Raw genomic sequence first — 16,819 nt, 5'->3', positions numbered from 1 at the left:
TCTAGTCTTTATATTTCTTTTTATTAAAAAATAATATTGGTCTTGATACTTTAACTTTCATCAATTTAATCTTTGAACTTAAGAGTATGCATGACAATTCTTCCCGTAATTCGGGAATCCCGTGGAGATTGTCCCATTGTAGAACATGAGGTAGGGAAAAATTCCCCACACGAAAGGGAATGAAAAACCCCATAGCTAATTCGGGGTCGGGGTTTATGCTTCCTGCCCTGCAGGGTCCCCGCATCCCCGCTATATAAAATTTTACTTATATACCCTCATAACTTATAATATATATAATATAAATATAAAGATTAATATAATATTTTACTAATAAAAAACAAAATAAAATTATCATATATATAAGTAATATCTCATAAGTTATAAAGACAGAAACATTATACAAACCTTAAAACATTACACAAACGTTATCCAAAGATACAAACTTGTATGAAGACTTGTAATACTATGCTAGTTTTATTGTTTTTATTGTGTAATTTAATATGTACTTGGATATTTCTTGGATGCTTTTATGCTTGTGTAATTTTATTATTGTTATTATTGATTTATTTTAATATTTTTAATCATGTTTTAAACTTAGAATTAAACATTAAATTTATTATTGTTAAAAAATTGAGATAAAACAAAAAATTGTATTTTTTTTAATAATTTTTTAACATTTTTTAATGCAAAACTGGATTCTCACTCCGCGGAACGGAGACGAGAAACAGAATATGGTTCGGGGACTGAAAACGGTACTCCCTGCCCTCACCTCGCGCGGGTGCCATGCCTACTTAAGAGAATCATGATTTTCTTATCCCTCCTCACATATGATATTTATGGTGAAAAGGCACAAAAATCATTGTCTTTGTAATACTCAAAAATTAAATTTGATAAAATTTGAATTTTAAAGATTAAAACTAAATTTCACTAAAAAAGGTAAAAATACAGCGAATAGCCGAATAAAATATATTTTATCCAAAAATAAAATTTTGTAACTCAGTCAAACTAAAAGACAACTTTTTTTTTTTTATCAATGTGCCTTGTGCTGTAACGAAAATTTTGCACTAAAAAAAGCATATGCTAAGCTTATTTTCACTTGGATATGGAAACATACTGCTAGGCTTGGACTTTTAAAGGAAGTCCCTATGCCCAAGCCCAAGCCCAACCCCAGAACCAACTAATAAAATTTTAAATTGCAGGGGGATCGCATAGCTCTTCTCATTTATTACTACAAATTCCCCCGCCCCCCCAAAAAAAATTGTTTTGGTACGTTCCAATTAACAAAATGAAGACAAGTTTTTACTTGACAATTTCCATTGCATTTGGGGGAGTCTCCTCAAAAAATTCTACTGATAAGTTTTTTTGAGGTCAAGCTGATTCTAAACTTTTGACGAATTTTTTAGCCTGTCACGAGAAACAAAAGATACAAATGAGATACAAAACAGCCCAATTTAACAGTTTAAAGCAAGACGTGTTTTATGAGAATGTTTGTAGGAACAGAGTCAATCAACAATTTGATTTAATATGTTATAAAATAAATTTACGAAAATAATCATATTTTTTTTTCAAAAACTCAAATTCTTGAATACTAATCTAAACGTATACCTTGTCAAAAAAAATCCAAACGTATACAAAAAATATGCTTTTTTTGTTTCATAATATTAGTTGTTTAAAGAGAAGAAACATTGTTTCATTTTAATTTTCACTTTAAAAATAAAAATAGAGAATACTTTTCTTAAAAAAACTTTTATCCCTGTCACATTGTTAACAAAATTGTTTACTAAATTAAATGACATGTACGTCTAAGTCAAATTTAACACATAATGAAAGTTATAGGATAGGACAACGCAAGTGTGAGGATTTTGAAATATGAAGCCAAAGTTGACCTTAGAAAAGGTTAAGAAGTGAGTTTGGAGAAAGGGTTTTATCTTTGAAAGAAGCAAATAATAGTTTGTCAATATACTTACACTAAACCATTATCAATACATTAGCTATCTTTGATATTAAATAAATAAATAAAAACTGCTTTTGCAAATTTTGGGTTTTCTAACCTCTACCGCAGCAGACAAGTATGGTAAATAAAGTAGAACTCCATGAGATACTTGATAAGATAATAAGATAGGAAAAATGGAAAGCTATCACAAAGTATTCAACTTGTACCTGTTCTAGAGTTAAAAACATGATCACATTCCAAGATCCTAGCCGTCCAAAATTTGGTATGAACCCCATATAAAAGGCAAAAGGTCCCTGCAAATCATTACATTCCATAGCCAATTAGATGCGATCAATGAAATGATACCCACTGACAACATAGTTTCTTGTTTAACAAGTTCATACAAAATAGACAGAGACAAGCTATGTGATCATCTCCTATATTGACACATTCAACAGTATTGAAAGAGTTTTCTTGGATAATGCCTGATGCCTCCCCCTCTCATTCCCCAACAACTAAAGCCAAATAAAGGAAAAAAGGCATATAATGATGATGTCAAAGATCACTTTTGTTTTGGCATATTTGGGTGAAAATGAGAATGTATAATGATATCATCAAAGCTAAAAATTCACAAGGGAGTTTGTTCCGCACGTGCTTGTGGATTATGCATAATATACACCAGTCAACAACAGCTCACAATCAGATATGATCAAATTCTATGATGCATTTTGTTAAAAAACCACAGCAACGATGCTCAGATACAGTTAATATTTATAATTAAGGAAAATGGGGAAGAGAGAAAATAATAATAGTGGAGAACAACCATACATCATTTTTTAATGTCTTAATGAAACAATCAAGGGTGCTTTTGTAACTTGAATCTCCCATCATTCTCGACTTAACCTGTACATAGAAGGAAGATAGCACAATGGATTAAGGGAATGACAAGACTATTGAATAACTAAGATGCTTACTGAGCAGCCAAAAGAAGAAAGAATAACAAAAGATGTCATATAAATCCACCCCAATTGATCTCAAGATCAGCTTGTCAACAAGAAATCCTTATTATTATTAAACATTAGATGTATTTACTAATTCAACCATTTTTTAATATCCCTGGATTTATCAGTTTAATATAGTTGAATAAGAAAGTCTAAAACTTATAGAAAATTGTAGAATATTAGCACACTATGTATAAAATGATGATACAATAAAATGCAATTAACACTAATAATTTACCACATCAACAGGGGAGCCAGCACAGACTGCAAAAAATCCTGCTCCTAGACCAGCAAGAAGGTGAGTTACAACATTGTCGGTGAATCCAGGAATTTTCAAAATAGTCTGCAACAAAAGTAAGTTAGGTTATAAAAAAATAAAAGAGGAAAGATTACAAGGTTTTACTCCAAAATGCAGTCTAGTGTCTTTTTCATTACCTGTTTCACTTGATCATAGCTGGCTAGTTCAGCAGCATTAATAATACCATTCCTTGCTATGTTGGGACCAATCCCAGTCCAAAGTGCTCCAACTCCTTCCTGTGTGTAGGAAGCAGATTGAACAAAACTGATTATAACCTGAAAAGGATTGAATAGATCTTCCCATTTTCACAAATCATATCAAGTCATACGCAAATACCTGTCTCATAATTGTTGAATAAGCATTTAATGATCCAGAGTAGCGCTTGGGCACGCCAGGAGGCAATTTTCCTTCTGCTTGAAGTCTAACTTTCACAAGATCAGTTGGATTTGCCACTGCAATTGCCATAGCACCTGTTGATAACACAAGTTCAAGTGGCTCAATGCAGAGTTTTGCATAATGTATCAAGAATTCTTGACAAAAATAACGTATGCTCCAGCTAGCAAGAAGTTCACACTCCGCACATTAGGAAACAAATTCACATATTGGCATATAGAAAAAACCATCACTACAATACAATGTCCAGAATTGGGCTTTACCAGTTGTAAATCCAGCGAGAATTTTCTTAGACAATGGAACATCTCCAACATGGTCAGCCCCAACATAGAAATTCTTAACCTGTTAAGAACCCCATGAAGTTTAGGCCATCAGATCACAAGTAAATGGTAGAAATGAACTGAAATAAATTAACATTCTTTGATACAAGGTTCCAAACTCACAGGCTCATATAACGCAATTCTTAACCCCCCATTCAAACATTGACGATGTAGCCCTGGCACAATCCCCTTCCAGAGTGCTGAAAAACCTTCTTCCCTGGCAATGGTTCCAACCGTTCCCAGCAAACCCCTATATCTAGGTAAGGTCACTGCATCACCAAGTACTGCCTGTTTTTGAAGCTGAAGCCTAACTTTAGCAGTGTCCAAAGGAAGAGTGCACACCTACAACGAATTGAGATATAATTTCAAACATAGAGTTATATACAAGGATTAAGTACACGTAAAAGCAGTATTACATCTGACAAGTGAACTGAACAAGCAAAACAGTATAGTAAATAGTAAATAGTAAATATATAACAAGCAGAACCAATCTTCACACAGAGCAATTCAGGACCAAAATTCACAGCTTAGGAAAATTTTGGAATAATTCTATAACAGTTTCATATAAGATATTGTATGAAATACTATTTGATTCTTATGCAATATTTCCACTGCTGCCAAAGTTCAAAGACATAACAGGTTACCCTGCGAATACCACAAACAATGCTTTCAGAAATTTCCCAGCCAAACAGGTACTATGATTTTCAAGTACATCTATTTATCCCATACATCATTAACCAAGGAATAATCAAGGTTTTAAATTGCCGTTGCAGTCATGGTTTTGTCGCGATCCATGGCATTGTTGGAAATTGCATACAAATGCAGCTGATGTGGCCACAATTGCGGTCAGAGTCCAAAAAACCTCAACAGTACGGCGAAAATCACAGCCGTCGACCATTTTTTAGAAATCTTGGGAATAATCATCATCCGTGTTGAACCTTGAAAATCAAGAAGCCGATTGTAAAAAGTAAAGGCCTTTCATCTTCATATCAGTGTAAAATACCGTTCCTTTGTGACCATTCTCTATTATACTAGGCACTTATTAACATACAAGAAAATCATATTTTTTCACTAAACACAGTTGCACCACCCCACAATTCAATTGAATTCTGATCGAGCAAGAGGGTATCGAAATCAACGACGCACAAGTTAACCACCACCAAAAAAAAAAAACTCAGTTGCTCATCGCGTGCATGATTTGTCACAACACAAGCACAAACACATTCACCTAGAACTTTAAGAAAATGCATCAAACAAAGTCCATTGCAGTGAACACTGTAGTTGGACCCGTTACTATACGTAACAACAAATAACGGGTCTAAATTCAATACCGAAAAGACGGGGTTTTAACACAAGATCACGCCAAAGAGAGGTTACCCAGAAAACAGAACTTTGAGAAAATGAATGCCCAGATGAGAGTTTTTGAAGAGAGAGAGAGAGAGAGAGATGTTACAGTGACAGGTAATGAATACCTCGGCGAAACATGCAGCGAAAGCACTGCTAGCGTAAGTGCCAGCAAAGGAGATATCGGATTTGGAATTGCCACCCCCCACCATTGCTTCAACGAGGCCAAAAAAATGTTTACTACTAATTGAAGAGAGAGAATTGAAGAAGGAATAGGAAACAAAAAAGGAAGGAAGAAAAAATGGCTTCAGAGGAAGAGAAAAAATGGTGTTTGGCGTAACGGCAGTGAATGAAGCGCTCAAGACAAGGCAGAGGAATTCTTACATACTAACTCTGTAAAATAAGTGAATCTATAATAAAATTTAAATAATATATAAAAAATAATTTAGAATGCAATTTACCACATATCATTATCACGTATACTAATTTGGATAATTTTTTTACTATAATTACTTTAAAGTTCTAATTAGGAAGTCAATATAAAAAAATAGGAAGTCAGAATAATTTTTAATTAATTAACGGTCTAAAAAAATCTTAAGCAGATAGCGCATAAAAAGTAGATATTTGAATCCATGAAGTATATAGAGGTTTGAGCTTCCACTTTTGTGTATAGAGAAAATCTGATTGAATGAGACAGATTTATCTACGAGTGGCCAATTTATCATCTGAACGAGATTAATTAATTTACAAAAAAAACATCTAAAACTTATTAATTATAAGTAAACACTATATTTATTACAAATTGCTTTCTAATCCATTCATTTAGGTAGTATGGGTTGAAAATTTTCTATAAATCTTATAAAATATCAAATAAGCATCATAATATATTACGTCATATTATTAAGAGGTTTTAAGGAATATCTGGATCCATAGAGAGCTTGATCAACACACAGCGAAATATAAAATCTGACAGTGGTCACCAATAATTATTTTAATGATCTTCCTCAACCAAATCATCTTCTTCCTTATGCGACCTTCATTTTCTCTTTAGATGAGGAGAAGAGTAACTGTTTATTGATTTGGTGTATTAGGGACTATAATCATGCCTTATGTTTTAAATCTATTAGGGTTCACATTATCCCCTAATGGGTCAAACTGGTTTCTGCTCATTAAGCCCATATCAATTTTCTGACCGTCTAATGGGTTCACTTAAATAGATCACTTTATATTAAATTCATTTAAATGTAAATAACTAATATAAATGTTATAATATAATATGTAACCCATATTAATTAATTAGGAATTATAAAATTTCTAACAATCTTCCACTTGGGCTTCATATTAACCTTAGACATTTATATCACAAAATTCTTTAGGCGCACAACCGTATGTTATTTATTTTTAGACTTCTTTTATACAACCTGGTCCATCTCATATAACAACAGGAAATCATTGCAGTTTTCATCACAATTTAGCTTGACTAAGCCACAATGATCACCACTGTTACTCATACTCGATGACATAGATAAAATATGGATAAGCGGCATGAAAATTACATACAATGTGATCTTAATCATGTCTACTTCCAACTAGTCCAAACTTTATTCTTTATAGAGATCAATCCAAAATGCAATACAAATATTGCACACAAACAAACTTATAATGAAATGATAAACTTCAACTTTATTTCTGCAGAAAATCCAAATAATAGAATGTTTGCAAATCGTAAGATATAGAATATGAGTAAGACTCCCACTAAACTAAGGTACTATCAAGAATTACACCCATATGAGCAGTGTGCTCGTGAAAAAAAAAACATTAGTATCATACCTTTAGTAAGTGGATCAGCTAGCATGGAATGAGTTCCTATATGTTCTATACAAATCTATATTTTCTGGACAAATACTTTATGTCAACAACCTTTTATTTGGTTGAATCCTTAATAAGACTGCTAAGATATTGTCTCAATAAACACCTGATGGCTACTTAATGTTAGCGACAACAGGCAAACCAGTTACAATAATTTAGCAATAATAAATTCTAGTATGATGTCTCATAACAAAATATTGACTCCACCAACATGGTTAAATGTGGATCCTTATGTAGAGTGATTGCTATTAAGACATTCTGAAAAATCGAAGTCAAAATACCCAATTATCTCTAAACTTCTAGACTTTCGATATGAAAACACGAAGTTTCTTGTTCTCTTCAATTAATGCATAATGCGCTTTACTAATTCTAGTGTTACATACCAAGATTACTCATATATCACCTTAGGACTCCCACAAAATAATTTCAAACTCTAAATTTTATACATGCAGATTTGGGATTCACATATGAGTAATTTAAACCATAGTAGTAACAACAACAATAATTATAGAAGAGAACAATAAACATGTAATGCACAAATAATATTTATGGTAAATTTCAAGACCCAAACAAGATACTTGACACACCATTAATCATCAATCTTTGGATTGAAAAAGACTAACTGCAAGTGGTACTCTCAACGCATTGATCAAACATTGGTGATAAGTCCCGTCAAACAAAGGTTATCTTTGGACACTCCATTGCTCACATGGAAATCTTATATGATGATTATTTCGGTCAAATAATGATTGTCTTTGAACATTTCATTATTCACATGGAAAATCACACTATTTATAATCATCATATGTTTACCATTGCAAGCATATAATTATTCTGTCAAATTGTGTCTTCCTTTGGGCCGAGCACACTTCACATGAATAATTCCATGCAACATTCATGTAAATTCAATCAAATTAACTTACGCAACAGAGGTTACTTTGGCAACATGTTGTTTTAATCAATTTAACCAAAAAATACAAGACAAATTAATATAACAAATGGGAGGTCTTAAAATTACACAATTTAACCAAAAGAATCCTTTGAAGATACTGGAGAAAAGGCTTCTTTATAGTCAATGTCTTCCTTCTGAGTAAAGTCTTTAGCAACTAGAAGAGCCTTATATCTCTCGATATTACCCTTTGAATCCTTCTTGAGGTTGTTGAGGTTGCTCTAAAGGTATTTGAGGGAGAACCTCATTGTTGTCTTGTTCTGGAACAATGTCAATAGTTTGAACATTGTCTTCTATTACTAGAGTTATGTCTTGAACAGTAATAGGTACGAGGACTTGATTACTGCAAATAACAGGTTCTTCCTCAAAGACAACATTCCTTATGTTCTCTTCCGTCCCAAACTCAACTTCCTCAAGAAATCTCGCATTTCCCGTCTCGAAAAAGGATCTTAAGGTGGGATTGTAAAATTTATAGCCCCGAGAGCGTTTAGCATAGCCAACAAAATAACATCTAATTATTCTTGAGTCCAGCTTTCTTTCATATGGCCTATAAGGCCATGCCTCAACTGGACAACCCCAAATGTGCAAATGTTTAATGCTTGGCCTTTTACCAGTCCAAAGTTCATAAGGGGTTTTATTAACTGCTTTACTTGGCACCCTATTAAGGATGTAAACTGCGGTCTTTAAGGCTTCTTCCCAAAGTGACTCTGGAAAAGAGGAATGACTAATCATACTTCTCACCATATCCTTAAGAGTTTGGTTTCTTCGTTCTGCTACACCATTCATGTTGGGTTTGCCCAACATAGTGTATTGCGGAACAATTCCACACTCTTTGAGAAAAAACACAAAAGGTCCTGGACGTTGTTCTCTTGATCCATCATATCTGCCATTGTACTCACCACCACGGTCAGATTTGACAGCCTCAGCCTTGAAAGTCTTAAAAACGTCTAGGGATTGGGATTTCTCATGGGTCAAATATAGGTAACCGTATCTAGAGTAGTCATCTATGAACGTAATGAAATATTGTTGTCCATTCCAAGAAGTTGTAGGAAAAGGACCATAAATGTCTATATGCACTAGTTCTAAGACGTCTTTAGCTCTTTTGGCACCCAATTTCCTTATGTTTGTTCATTTTCCCTTTATGCATTCAATACAGACTTCAAAGTCTGATAAATCCAAAGGGTCAAGAATTTCATCCAACACAAGTCTCTGAATTCTTTGTTTAGAGATATGGCCTAAACGCTTATGCCATAAGGTGGCTAAATTCTCATTCAATTTTCGTTTTGTACCATGTGAACTTATTTGCAGTATTTCATTATAGGAACTAACAACATCAAGCATGTAAAGATTATCAATTAAAGAACCAAAATCAACCATATTTGAATTTTGGTAAAGACTAACTTTATTATTTCCAAAATGAACAAGAAAATCCAAATTTGTCCAAACTAGAAATAGAAATCAAATTCCGTCTAAAAGACGGCACAACAAAAGTCTCAAATAAATCCAAATAAAATCCAATTTTTAATTGTAATCTAAAAGTTCCAATAGCTGCCACTACAACCTTCTTGCCATCACCAACAAAGATGAATCTTTCATCATCACTTGGTGGTCGACTCCACAGGCAACCTTGCATAGTCATACTTATGTGAGTAGTAGCACCAGAATCTACCCACCAAGTATCTTTAGGTACAAAAGCCAAATTAACTTCTGAACAAACTAGAGTAAGAAATTTACCTTTCTTCACACGCTATGCGGCATACTTGGGACATTCTTTCTTCATGTGTCCCGACTTCTTGCAGAAGTAACAGGCAAATTCCTCATCCTTATTCTGTTTCTTTTGCTGAGAAGTCCCTTCCGCAGCACCCTTAGTCTTCTTCCTTTTCTTATTCTAAGAGGTCGAAGTCAAGTGAGCACTTTCAGTACTATCTCTTTGGAGCCTCTCCTCCTCTTGCACACAGTGAGATATAAGCTCATTCAGGGACAATTTGTCCTTCTGAGTGTTATAGCTCACTTTGAATTGTCCAAAGTGTGCACGAAGCGAGATCAAAACCAAGTGCACTAGCAGGTCTTCACTAAGCTCTAACTTAAGTGACTTGAGTTTTGATGCGAGATTGGACATCTCCATAATGTACTTCCTTATGTTTCCTTTGCCTTTATACTTCATGGAGATGATTTTAGCCAAAAGGTTACTCGTCTTCGCCTTTTCATTTTTGGCAAAGTATTGCTCAATTTCTTTAAGGAATTTCTTTGCACTTTGACCCTCAGAAATAGAGCCCTGAAATGCCTCTGGAATAGAGCACTTCATGATCATAAGAAACATTCGGTTGGATCAATCCCACTTCTCAATTTTTACCTCATTAGAGGTTTTCGAAGTGAAAATGGGTCGTTCCGTTCTCAATGCCAAGTCCAAATCCATACAGCCAAGAACAATTTCTACGACTTCCTTTCAGACCTTAAAATTTTTCCCATTTAGCATTGGGATAGAATTCACTTGGGCAGCATTTGCAACACTGATAATATTAACTAAAGAGAGAACAAAAAATAATAACATGTCCACAAATAATCGAGCAAGTCATATAAAGTATATATAACAAGACATGCAAATATTTCCCATATCAGATCCATCACAAGATACTTATCACAACATCAATTCTAATCTTTGGGTAGAGAAATTAATTTATAATTAGTACTCTTAACGCAATGATCAAATATTGACAATTAGTTCTGACAAATAATAGTCTTTCTTTGGACTGACTATTATTCTCATGAAACAAAAAATTTAATAATTGTCACATATTTATCATCACAGGTATGTTATTATTTGGCCAAATTGTGTCTTCCTTTGGGCCGAACACAATTCGCATAAATAATTTCATACTAACATTCATGCTATTTAATTAAATCAATTTACACAACAGAGGTTACTTTGGCAAGATAATGGTTTAATCAATTTAATTAAAATTACAAGACACACAAATAAATGGAAAGGATCCGTAATGGTTAAATTTGCACCCAATTGTGATAGCAGTAAATGCTTGAAAAACTACATCATGGTAAACTAATTACACACCTAAAACAAACATATCACGGTACTATTACAAATTTATACTAACCACATGAATAACATAAATTATCAGTTTATCACCGTTTCATAAAAAAAAACAGTTGGTAAAAAAATAATAAATTATTCATATAAGACAAAAGACCATTGTCTTATTACAGATTCATATAAACAAAAATATATATTTATGAAATTGTGCTACGTATTAAATGTCAATACCAGATACGTAGAACATTTATCCCAAATAGAATAATATGCCAGCAAATGCAACACAAAAAAAAAAAAAATTGTACAATCCCGTAAATCAAATGCAGAGCCTTTTATTAATTCTAAAGAGGAGAAAAACTTTATGGCCATAACACATAAATTTAGGAGTTTTACAATTTTATTGATCAAAATAGTTTCTCCCCAAAATAAAAATTAGGGTTCATATAACTAAAAGGATCTAGATATAATAAATATCAAACAAAACTTTAAATTCCAATAATCTAACAGTAATGGTAGCTCTGATATCACTTGTTGGAAATTTTCTATAAACCTCATAAAATACCAAATGAGCATCATAACACATTACACCAGATTATCAATAGATTTTAAGGAATACCTGAATCCATAAAGAGCTTGATCAACCAATTGGTTTAATGACCTTCCTCAACCAAATCATATTCTTTCTTATGGGACCTTCGTTTTCTCTTCAGATGGGAGGAGGAAAAACTGTTTATTGATTTGGTGTATTGAGGACCATAACCATACCTTATGTTTTAAACCTATTAGGATTCCTATTATCCTCTAATGAGCTAAATTGGTTTCCACTCATTAAGTTCATATCAATTTTCTAGCCGTCTAATGAGCTTACTTAAATAAATCACTTTATATTAAACTTATTTAAATATAAATAACTAATATAAATGGTATAATATAATATGTTACCCATATTAATTAATTAGGAATATTATGAAAACCATATAGACATATTGATAGGATTTAGTGATCTACCACTTAACAGGAACGCAGGAGTATATCTCCAAATGTTGGCCGAAGCATCATTCGTTGTTGCAAGCATTTTTCAATTTACAACTTATAACCCTCTTTCGCTTACAGTAAAAAAATAAATAAAATTATACTCATTTACACATGTACACATCCATTATTACCCTTATATGAGTTTCATTGAACCCACATATTAAACCTATGTTTTATTATTATTATTATGATTAGTAGTAATTTGACCCATCTCTCCATGTTTTAAGCATGGTCATATTTTGTATGACAAGCTAGAAAATCCTTGATTTCTTTTACTTATTTTAGACAGAGAGATATGGATAAGGATACACTCATATTTGAATCAGATTATTCTAATTCCCTATATTTGCTTATGCATGTCCATCTGTCTACAGATAGGGGTTAAGAGGCATAAGTAAGATCGCCTGAATGTTTGACCCTCTAAAATTGAGAGGATGATGACAGCACACAACACAAGACACGTTCTAAAGAGTTTATTTATCCTTTTTAGCTAATTCATGATAAGGTTTAATTTTCAACAAAAGCGTGCTAAAGTTTTAGTGGGGCGAAGTGTTAGAAATTGCAAGTGACGGAATTTCACAGAGGTAAAAAGTAAATTAAGTGAGAATTATAAAACTCGTAGTAATCCTTCCAAAAAAAAAAAAAAAAAACTCATAGCAATGTTAGACATGTATTTATACCTACATAATCTTACGTTTTGTATAGATTTCTTTTTTGTTATTTTATTCATTTTGGCTCTTCTCATTCTCTTAACATATTTATATTTTTTTATTTCTATCTATAGAATAATTAAAAAAATGAGTGCATTATTATTGTGTAATGGACATTTTTTCGGTAAATTACAAAGTTATATATAGTTCTACTTAAAGATCAAATGACACTATCGTGTGTTAAACATTGTAGCTTTTTACTACAACTTTTTTTTTTTTCAATCCAATCATTAAATCGATCATGTAATGTTATATAAATTTAATTATCGTGTAATGATAGTATACTTTTTTATACTATATTTAATTATAGATTGAACTGTATCGTAAGATTGTTCCACTTATGTAATAATTTCTCAAAATTTTTTAGACTAAGAATGTATAAAAATTAAAGTCACATTATATATCATAACGATCATATATAAAATTTATATAATTTAGATATTTGTAGATATGAGTTAAATATTATCAACTACTTCATAATATAAGAAGAGTTTCAGTCAAACCCATATATATTTCAAATTTTTTAATTTAGTGGCTTTTGGGCAAAAATAAAAAATTAATTCGTCTCACTATAACACGTGTTCTAATATAAAATTATATGATCGAAAGTAATTTATGCACACATTCTAAATATTTAATAATTTAAATTAATTTAATAAAAAAAATTATCTATAAAAATTGGATATGGTACCAACAAATTTATAACATTCAATTCAATTAATTAAGTTAGATTCTTTTGTATCAATTTTTTTTATCAATCTTTAAATTATTTAATTATCAATAAAATCGATAAATATTGTTAATATATTAATAATATGATTATCCAAAAACTTTAAATTACAAATGTGTTGTTAAACTACTTTAATTATGTAAAATATTTAGATGAAAAACTTTATTACTTATAATAATATTATTTGATTTGAATATAGTTATCTTCTGTGAAGGATACATGTTATTTATGAAAAAAAAAAATATCTTGCATACAACTAATCCACACGTTTATTCAAATTAAGAAATAGATTAGCAAATAAAAAAGTTTGATTTCAATTACCAGCAATCTCTCATACGTCTAGCAACAGCATTATACCCTAATGTTAGAAGTGTGGTTAACCATACTTTAGGTACCAAAATGATCCCCTTAAGATATATTTTATTCCCATGATGAGAGCATCAGATCCAAAATGATTCCCTTAAAGGTAAAATTCCCATACGTTTAGAGAGCATTAGATACTGCAAGGACTAGACCTTTTCTCTAAAAATTGGGACATTATCGGCTTTTACATGAAGCTATTCCAATTAACGAAAGGAAAGGGTACGATTTGGTTTCAGCAAAACAAACAAATCGGAACCGCAGAAGAAAGAACATGGCATCCACATGCACTACTTGCAAGGAGGCAGCTAGTGAGTCGTGACGTGTGTCAATGTTTCAAATATTAGAAGAAGAAAAAAACTCAAATCTCACGTTAATTTTATTAAAAAAATATTTAATTGATTAATATATTTTTTTTGTTTTTGCAACGTCATTTTCCATTATTGTCATGCTTTTAATTTTCATAGCATTTTGATTTTCGCGCCAAAATTACCTATTTATAGGAGCAAAGGCCATGGAGATGAAGGCATGGTTCGATGAGGGAGAGAAGGAAGAGAGGCAATGGCCATGGATATTGAGAGTGGTTGGGATCGTTCGGATCTGACAGAGAAAGAAAATGTAAGTTCAAATTTCACCTGACATGTGTCCAATATATACTATTTACTGAACAAACATTATACAGGTAGATTTAGATTTATATCTTTCTAACTCTCAATAAAAAATAACACATTTTGATTTTTTTTTTTACATAAACTAAAAATGATTTATGAGTATTTTACTGGAATAAAAAATATATTTTAGCATATTTGATTATGTGTAAGACTCTGCATATGGTGCAAATATGTTGTTATTTTCCAATGATAATGCCTACTTGGTTTTATTATAATTTTATAAACTTGTTATTCTATATGTTATATTTATAAGACTTAAATCTTATTTTTTTTTAAAAAGTTATAACTAAAATAAATTTATTGATATCCAACTTGGGATGTACAAATGTGAACTTGACATCCAACATTATTATCATGAAGATGAAAACGAAGAGCCTACGAGTGATTTTAATGATTTTTGTTTCAATAGAAGTGATGCACTGTGAAGGGTGTTGGAAGGAACAGACAGATGCTCTTTTGGGCTTAGATCTCCGTTTTGAGTCTGACACAGATTGTTGTCAATGGGAACGAATCAAGTGCGACTCCTCCACAGGGAGAGTGGCCAGACTCAATCTTTATCACTTGTTGCTTGATGGGTATCTAATAAATTACTCAGATTTTTTTGCCTTCAAAGATTTGAAGAGTCTCAACTGGGGATAGCTGGTTGCGCATACAATGAAGGTTATTCTCGCACAAATTCCATGTCTTGATTATTGTTTACTTGGTAATCCTTTTTTTTTCGTCACCAAACGTTAGTTGCTAGTTTTATTAGAATGTTAGTAGGAAAAATTAGAACACAACCTTTTCTTTTCTTCTTTTCCAATTTTGATCAACCAACAAACCAACCTTATAATAACTCCATCTACTTTGTGAGCATGAGATCTGTTATATATATGTCATAATCATTGATTCCGCTTTAATTTACATACTTTGCAGGCTTGGAAAATCTGGAAGTCTCTACTTGAGTGTTAGGGGATAAAGGAGGATGCAGTGCTGACTTCGAGGACACCAACCTCCAGCAGAAAGAAGAAAAAGACAGAGGTAAGAAAAGGAAAATATCATTTCTCATATCCTCCTTCATTATTTACATAGCTATATATATATATAGGAATTCCTCTTAACAAAATTGTAAATTCTATCCAAAAGGAATCTAATAACGGTTTCTATTTTCATATGATTGCCTACGAGGGAGCAACCACTACAAGCAGGATTTGGGGATGATTCTTGCAATTCCATCTTCCAATTCTGTCCCTTACACGTAGTCAGCCAGGTAAGCCAGCTTTACCACTCTTCTCTTGGTCCCTTCTCCTCTCTACACCATTGATGCTGGTGCTTCTTGTGTTTCTGGCATTCTATCATGCTTCCCTATCACTCCCTGCCCCATCAAAAATACCTTGTCCTCAAGGTGTTGGGCATTCAAACTGCAGCTTCCAAAAATAATACCGGGGTCCCAAGGCTTATTCCGATGAACCTGCAATTCCACAAAGTACCCGTAAGGAAGGAATTTCATGCGGAAAAGAGTTGGAGCGGTCTGACAAGGTAAGCGTAGAGAGATCGATAGTGGAAGCTGGAAGAAGGTGTGGGGACTTCTCCCATCAACAAGGAGGACTACTCGAATGCCGGAGAGAAGGCCGGTAAGGTGCAAAATCCCCGGCGTTAGATCTGCTGATAAAGAGTTCAAACCAATTTGGGCCGGGTCCGGTTTGGGTGTGGGGTTTGTGTCCGGGTCGTGTGTGGGTTTTGGCCTTGGGTCAGGTGTGGGTTTTGGGTCTGGGTCAGGTATGGGTTTTGGGTCTGGGTCAAGTGTGGGTTTTGGGTCAGGTCCTTTGGATACGGGTGTGGGTAGCTTTGGGTCGGGGTGTTCTATATTAGGACCCAATGGGTTTGCGGGTTCCTCATTCTCTGCGATGAAGGGATGAACCCTAGAGGCCTCGCGATGGCCGCTATGGAGCTTCTCCTCGCCTGTGAGGCATAGCCCGTGCTCATGGCGCGGGGCTAACTCCTCCGGGGTGAGACGACTAATGGTCGGGGCCTGTAGTGGTCGCGGCGGGGAGGGCAGCAAAGGGGGCAAGGTTGCGATGGGAGGAGGAACCAAAGGGGCTGACGGTGGAGCTACCCGCGGTGGGGTTCACAGTCGCGGTGGATGCAGAGGAAGGTGCGACGTCTGCTGCTCCTGGA

General features: G+C 33.3%; 1 protein-coding gene and 1 long non-coding RNA gene across 2 annotated transcripts; one reads left to right on the top strand and one right to left on the bottom strand.

Moving 5' to 3' along the window:
* Nucleotides 1-1,193: 1,193 nt before the first annotated feature.
* Nucleotides 1,194-5,666, bottom strand: LOC100817050 (mitochondrial uncoupling protein 1). Its single transcript, XM_003529088.5, has 9 exons — nt 5,418-5,666; nt 4,069-4,287; nt 3,889-3,967; nt 3,569-3,702; nt 3,370-3,468; nt 3,173-3,277; nt 2,762-2,836; nt 2,161-2,247; nt 1,194-1,404 (listed from the first exon to the last, which is right to left on the bottom strand). Exons 1-9 carry the CDS (start codon nt 5,499-5,501, stop codon nt 1,369-1,371), a joined length of 918 nt encoding a protein of 305 aa, XP_003529136.1. The 5' UTR covers nt 5,502-5,666; the 3' UTR covers nt 1,194-1,368.
* Nucleotides 5,667-14,528: 8,862 nt separating this feature from the next.
* LOC106799457 (uncharacterized) lies at nt 14,529-15,683 on the top strand. The gene is made up of 3 exons (XR_001389182.2): nt 14,529-14,609; nt 15,072-15,322; nt 15,578-15,683. It is a non-coding gene; the product is annotated as an uncharacterized lncRNA (long non-coding RNA).
* The last annotated feature ends 1,136 nt before the right edge of the window (nt 15,684-16,819 follow it).

This window comes from Glycine max, chromosome 7 (assembly GCF_000004515.6).
Source record: "Glycine max cultivar Williams 82 chromosome 7, Glycine_max_v4.0, whole genome shotgun sequence".
In the NCBI taxonomy this organism is placed as follows: domain Eukaryota; kingdom Viridiplantae; phylum Streptophyta; class Magnoliopsida; order Fabales; family Fabaceae; genus Glycine; species Glycine max.
This window is presented reverse-complemented; position numbering and strand designations above follow the sequence as displayed.